At 42.9% G+C, this 7,500-nt stretch overlaps 1 protein-coding gene across 5 annotated transcripts in view; it reads left to right on the forward strand.

Annotated features, from left to right (window-relative positions):
• LOC143029816 (glutamate [NMDA] receptor subunit 1-like) overlaps positions 1 to 7,500 on the forward strand; it is a 169,639-nt gene that overhangs the window by 125,177 nt on the left and 36,962 nt on the right. For all 5 annotated transcript variants that reach the window (XM_076192851.1, XM_076192854.1, XM_076192853.1 and 2 more), the window contains exons 6-9: positions 3,122 to 3,310; positions 4,892 to 4,992; positions 5,842 to 6,015; positions 6,442 to 6,555. In XM_076192851.1, the coding sequence (XP_076048966.1) occupies positions 3,122 to 3,310; positions 4,892 to 4,992; positions 5,842 to 6,015; positions 6,442 to 6,555 (578 nt within the window). The remainder of the gene's footprint in view (positions 1 to 3,121; positions 3,311 to 4,891; positions 4,993 to 5,841; positions 6,016 to 6,441; positions 6,556 to 7,500) is intronic.

The following is a 7,500-nucleotide window of genomic DNA, read 5'->3' on the forward strand; positions in this document are numbered from 1 at the left end:
TGTAACCACGAGGAAAATAAAGATCGGAATACTGAACGTTTTCGTCTATTAAGACATTTTCAAAGTACTTTGAAAATGTCTTAATAGACAAAAACGTTCAGTATTCCGATCTTTATTTTCCTCGTGGTTACAAGCATAAATCTTTATTCACGTGTTTTATGTGATTACTGTTGCATATATATATATATATATATATATATATATATATATGCATACACGCAAAACACGTATACACACAGAAATACACAAATACACACGCCAGCAAAAACACGCGCGCGCTGCACAAAGAAACAAACACAAATATACAGACATGCGAACAGAAACAAACACACATGAACGCTCACATGTACATACCGTGCGCGCACATCTCCGGATACGCTCATACATGCACATACGCACACACACATACACACACACACACACACATACACACACACACACACACACACACACACACACACACACACACACACACACACACACACACACACACACACACACACACACACACACACACACACACACACACACACACACACACACACACACACACACACACACACACACACACACACACACACACACATCCATAGGGGTAGATCAATAGACCAGTGACTCAGTTGCCACAGTTGTTCCTTGTGTGGGCGAAGGTTCCAGCACCAGCCCGTCCTTTCGTCGACGACGATGATTATCGACTCGGCTGCTTAACCCACTAATCTATGTATTGCTATTGGTGGCCTACACATATGTCCTCCCTGTCTGCCGCCAGGCGATTTTATTGCCCAAAATAGGATTAAACTCATCTCAGTTAAGCCTGTTGCTGTTGGTCATGATTCGTGTATTCGTTTTGGCTGCCGCCAGGTGATTTTATTTACCTAAAGGAATCGCTACCCCTACCCTACCCTCGCCTGTATGGTGAAAGGATCAACCAGGCAAAGAAAATCGTTTGACGACAGTAAGAATAGATACTCAAAAAAATAACTGTGTTGAAACTTAAATCAAGGACAGAGGATGGAAAGAGGAAAAGAGAAAGTGAAGGGGGATGAGAGAGAGAGAGAGAGGAAATGAGAGGGTGCGAGAGAGAGAGAGAGAGAGAGAGAGAGAGAGAGAGAGAGAGAGAGAGAGAGAGAGAGAGAGAGAGAGAGAGAGAGAGAGAGAGAGAGAGAGAGAGAGAGAGGGAGGGAGAGACAGAGAGAGAGAAAGATAGAAAGATGGGGAAGAAAGAGAGAGATAGATAGGAGAGAGAGAGAGAGAGAGAGAGAGAGAGAGAGAGAGAGAGAGAGAGAGAGAGAGAGAGAGAGAGAGAGAGAGAGAGAGAGAGAGGGGGGGGGAGAGGGGAGAGAGAGGGGGAGGGAGAGGGGAGAGAGAAAAGAGATAGGGGAGAGAGAGGTAAGAGAGAGAGAGAGAGAGAGAATGAGAGAGAGAGATTGAGAGACAGAGAGAGAAAGAGAGAGAGGGAGAGAGAGAGAGAGAGAGAGAGACAGAGAGAGAGAAAGAGAGAGAGAGAGAGAGAGAGAGAGAGAGAGAGAGAGAGAGAGAGAGAGAGAGAGAGAGAGAGAGAGAGAGAGAGAGAGAGAGAGAGAGAGAGAGAGGAAGCAAGAGAGTGCGAGAGAGAGAGCAAAAGGGGCCAATTATACTACTCAAGCAAAGTCTCTGGGTTAGGATGGAACTCGAAGAGAACAAACTCAAGGTCAAGTATATACTCTAAACACTTCCCTATGTCTCCTCCTCGGCCGCCTTTCCATAACTAACAAAAATCTTCACCATCTTTGGGATTGAGGACCCTGTTCTCAAGAGTCTAGAGCAATTATAGAGCAGCTATAGGGTCAAGGAGCTCCTGAGGGGCCATAGAATTTTCTAAGCAGGGTTACAAACTAGAATCAAGAAGGGGTTGTATTGGAATGATTCCCCAAGAAAGAGAAGGAACAGTGTCGCATAAGGTGGAGCCATGAAGAAGATGAACCATATAGTTTGTTGAATGATGAACTCGCTCCTCGTCAGAATTATGTCCTCCCTAACCCCAGACGTTACCACTACTCTAAACACTCGTCCATGAATCCTCCTCCGCTCCTCATGAAGTCCTGAAGGTCTTCGTTGCCTTCAGTATTGAGGGCCCTGTCATCATCATCATCATGGAGTTTGTCTCCTGAAGAGAGAGCATTCTTCGTGCGAGACAAGTTTCGACTTTGACCAAAAGAACCTCTAATACTCCTCCACTCTTCCCGAAGTCTTCAGTCTTCGGTGACTTTGGTACTAGGAACCTTGTCCTCTGGGATTACTAGACCATCGTCATGAGGGTCTTTAACCACCTGAAGAAAGAAACTTCTTCGGGTAAAAACAGTTTTGACTTTAACCAAGAGCTTCTGGCCAGAAGATGTTGGAGACTAGAAGACTCAATCTGGACTTGTTACAAAAAAGATCTTCAATGAGAAAGAAGAACTTCAGACCTTCATTTCCGAAAAAAAATCTTATAGTCATGAAAAGAGTCTCCTTGGTGAAGCCTCGCTTATTCTATTTCCCTTTATTTCTTCTTTATCCTATTTTACTTTATTGTTATATCATTAGTTGTTCGCCTCTGATATAAAATGACATTATCAATATTTTGGTTATATCAGTACACGAATCGGGGAGGACATTTAACGGTAAATAAGAAAACTTAATTGTTGATAAAGACGTCTTTTTCCCTCTTCAAAAAGCCCATAGAAACTGATTAACATATCCTCTCCTTCTTTCAAAAAAACAAATTAAATATAATAGGACGGTTCACGGTAGATAACAAAAATAGATCAAATTAAATCAAGTGGAATTTACTGAGATGTCCATGAAAAATTACTAAAATGTTTATTTTCTTTTTCAAAACACCGATAACAACTAAGATGTCATTTCTTGATTTCGTTGCATTCACATAAATTGACCAAGAAACTAGTCAAGGTGTCCTTCCTCCCTTTCCCTTAACAAACAAGAAAAAAATATCCAAAAACTGACTAAATCCCTCCCTTCGAGAACCTCCACATGAACTGACCAAAACATCCTTTTTCTCTTTCTCTTAGAAGATAAGAAAAGAATATATAGAGTCTGTAACTTACTGAGGCGTCCTTTCTCTCTCTCTCTTCCCTTCCAGAACATCCACGTCTCCTTTCTTCGGACCGTTCCTCCTTACAGCCATCAAGCGGATGTTTGGGTCGAACTCCTCAAGAGGTTCCAGTACACTCGAGTAGTCTTCATTCACTCTTCGGATACTGACGGCCGGGCCCTTCTTGGTCGTTTCCAGAACAACGCGCAGAACCACGAGGACGACAAGGACATCAAGGTGTGAGGCTCCTCTCCCTCTCTCTCTATCTCTTTCTATCTATCTATCTATCCATCTATCTATCTATCTATCTATCTATCTATCTATCTATCTATCTATCTATCTATCTATCTATCTATCTATCTATCTATCTATCCATCTATCTATCTATCTATCTATCTATCTATCTATCTATCCCTTTATTTTTACGCCTTCCTCCTCCTCTCCCCTCTTTTTTTTTTCGGCCGTTTTCAAAACTACAAAAATCACGTGAAAATTAAGATGTCAATGTCAAAAGATTGTCCCCCCGTGTCTCTCTCTCTTTCTATTTTTTCTGTTTTTTTTTTCATTTCTTTTTTTTATTGGAATTCGCCTGTCTCTTCTCTCACCTTCTCTTCCCCGCCTTTATTCTGTATTCTGCCTTTCGCTTTTTCTTTTCTCTAAGGTGAAAGTCGCATTTATCTCCGTCTCTCTCTCTCTCTCTCTCTCTCTCTCTCTCTCTCACACACACACACACACACACACACACACACACACACACACACACACACACACACACACACACACACACACACACACACACACTTTTACCTCCTTCTCTTCTCTGCATTTACCTATTCATTTTCTTTTTCTTGTCTTTTTAATTATTATCTTCTTCGCCATTTTTGTCCTCACCTTCTACTTTATCCTTATTTCTTTGTCTCTTCATTGAACTGGAACCCTCTTCTGTCTTTTTTCTCTTCTTTTTCTCCTCCTCTTCTAAATTATTTAATTTTCTCATGTATAAAATAAGAGCTCTCTTTCCTTTTTTCTCTTCTTCTTCCTCTTTTATCAATTTTTTCTTCCTTTCCTCTCCTTTTCTCCGTTTATTCTTTTCTCCTCTTCCTCCTTCTCTCATTTTCAATCTTTTTTTTCTTTGTCTTCCTCTTCCTTCTCTTCCTCATTCACTCTTTGTCTTCTCATTTGGTATATCTACAATAAGAGTATCAAAGTGGTATAGTACTCTTTACTTCCTATCTTCCTTTGCTCATCTTATCATTTTATGATTCGAAAACTTGTCCTAAAATGACAATACAGAGCAGCATAGAAAAACCCTTTTGTAAGATAAACATCGGAGGCACTACTTCGGATAATATTCTGTGTCCACAGCAAACATTTTGACCTGGCTAACAAGCCTAGAGAACCCCTTTCTGTGCTTTCTTATGTTAACATTGCAAAAATTACCTCGAGTTCTCTATTAAGTCAAGAGTTCTTAATCCTATGCCTTGCTGTTGTTTGCCCTCCTTAAGACCAGTTTAACATAGATTCTAAATCGTTATGCATCTGCTAATTACCACTGATTTTCGATTTATGACGAACTGAGGAACTCTTCAGGCCCACCAGAAGCTCTTAGTTCGAAGACTGGTCCTTGAGCATTTCCCCCACATTAAATCGATCTCGTTGTAGCAACAAGAGACGATGTTCCTGAGGACCACGAAGTCCTCCTCTGTGGCCCTTTTGGACCACCCCAACTCTTGCTCTCCCGATGTTCCCCGGACCACGTGGTCCTCCTCTGTGCCTTTGTGGACTACCCTGACTCTTGCTCCTCCTCTTCATCCACAGGTGGATACGGTCATCGAGTACGAGCCGGGCCTTAATTCCTTCGTCAGCGAGCTCAAGATCATGAACGAATCATCGGCCCGCGTCTTCCTCCTATATGCCAAGTAAGTTGCCTTACCAGTTCAAGACTAAAGCCGGTTCGAGACAAAGGCCTAGTGAGCTTTCTAGTATTCACTTCTAGCTCTCCCTAGACGGTTTTACTTAGCTCTGTGGGTTACCCTCAAACCATGAAAGGCTTAACTATATCTTTCATCCCGATCAATATTGAGCTAAATCTTTGACGCGCTTTTTTTTAAGCTGTCGCCGGGTGGTTTTATCAAATTGCGTTGATAATAGACCTCGACTACACGATGTGATGCGATTTCGTTATTTCTGTTTGACAGTAATTTATCTCATTTGGTCTGGCTAACGACAGGATATTTCATTTTAACGGTCAACGTAGCGCAACGGTAACGTCCTTGCTCAGTCCCGCACTCAAGGGTTCGAATCCCATTGGCAGAGCTTAGTAATATTTCATTAAGCTCGAGGAAAATCCCCGGAACTGAAGGCTTAACGGCTCAGTTGCCTTTTGCAGATTTAATTCTTGTTCATGACAGAAATTTCATTCAGATTAAGGCAAGATTCCCTCAAAAGAAGCTATTTTCTTTTCTTTTTTTAGAATATGTAACATCTGCCATGACAAGAGCCAGACGCAAGCCACAAATTTCCATACTTATATGAATAAGAATTTATATAGATATTGCATGATGATAGAGAGACGGAAAGAGACAGACAGAGAGAGAGAGAGAGAGAGAGAGAGAGAGAGAGAGAGAGAGAGAGAGAGAGAGAGAGAGAGAGAGAGAGAGAGAGAGAGAGAGAGAGAGAGATAGTGAAAAGTCAACGCATCACATCCATCAGCATGTCACCGTCATGGACTAACCAACTACTCTTCCACCCCACCCACCCCCCTTCAGCCTCCACGACGCCCAGATCATCTTCCACGACGCCATGTACATGAACATGACAGGACGAGGCTACGTGTGGATCGTGACGGAGCAGGCCCTCTCGGCGAGAAGTGTTCCCATCGGGGCCATCGGGCTTCGACTCGTCAACGCCTCCGACGAAGACAAACACATCACGGATAGTTTGTGAGTTCCTCGTCGTATTCCTCATCCCAGTTTCACCTTCGCCCTTTCCCTTGCTCACAAGGACCTCTGTGAACTGCTCATTGGAGTCCAGGGTGCACCCTCACTCCTCCCCTGATGACAAAGACCACTGTGAAGTCTTCTTCACCGTTTGAACTCCCCTGAACCTTCCCTCATAAGGACTTTGCTGAGTTTCCCTTTGATGTCTAACTTTCCATTACCTCATCCCTGACAGGAACTCTTTTTACATGTAACAAAGAGTGGCAGTTTGTGAGTTCCTCTTTGTCTTCTGACTTCCCCCCTTAGTATCCCCCTGCCAGGGAAGTATTTCCGGCAAAGAGTGATAGATAACTCAAGATTTTAACGCGCTAATCAGAAGCGTCAAGGACAACCGTCCTGATGGACATCTCTTCTTCGTTCTTCCAACAGATACATCCTAGCACTCGCACTCAAGAAGCTTCTTAAAGAGAAGGATGTCACTGCTCCTCCCCAAGACTGCAGCAACACGGGATCCACTTGGGAAACCGGCAAGAAGCTCTTCCAGTAAGTAGCATGAGGATGGGGGACGACGATGGGCATGGAGATGAGGAAGAGGAGGAGGAGGAGGACAAGGAGGAGAAGGAGGAGGAGGAAGAGGAGAAGGAGAGGAGAATAAAAGTAAGAGGAGGAGGAGAGGAGGGTAAAAGTAAGTGGAGCAGGAGGACAACGAGAAGATAAAATTATGTGGAAGAGAAGAGGAAGAGAGAAGGATAAAAGTAAGAGGAAGAGGAGAGGAGGGTAAAAGTAAGAGGATCAGGAGGAAGATAGGAATAAAAAAAATAGAGGAGTAGAAGGAGGAGGAGGAGGAGAAGGATAGAAGTAAGAGGAGGAGGAGGAGGAGGAGAGGAGGAATATGGTCAAGAGTGCTGGCCCAGCAAGAATAGAAATGGGAAGTAGTGTGATTGCTGGAGCAACTTGCATGAACACATATACTGCCCTGTTACTCAAACAAATTAATACATACACGCCTACATAATACACACACACACACATACACACACACACACACACACACACACACACACACACACACACACATACACACACACTAACATACATATATCACTTGCCAAATACAACCGAATGTTGGTTCATGAATTATAAGCAGCTTTCGAGTCGTATTGGGTTCCTCTTCACATTTGTTAACAAAATTGTGGGAACAAAGATTATATGTGCAACATCTGAGTTGAAAGATGACGGCGTGGAAAGATCTTCTTGTAATCTCCTGATGAGGTTGAAGAGGTGGAGGTGATTTTGTCATTAGGAGGGCCAGAAGGTTTCTGTAAGAGTTCCTGGGGGGAATATTGACTATTAAGGATCTGATGTTCTATATTTGGCTTTTTGGGGCCTTCAAGATTGCTCAACCAGAAGGGGCGTATCCTCTGTTACTATTAAACTATGATAGAGAGACGAAGTGAATGAAGCTTCTTCGGTAGTGAAGCTATGGGT

Source organism: Oratosquilla oratoria, chromosome 11, assembly GCF_046742065.1.
Source record: "Oratosquilla oratoria isolate Oo_2021 chromosome 11, ASM4674206v1, whole genome shotgun sequence".
NCBI classification, from domain to species: Eukaryota; Metazoa; Arthropoda; class Malacostraca; order Stomatopoda; family Squillidae; genus Oratosquilla; species Oratosquilla oratoria.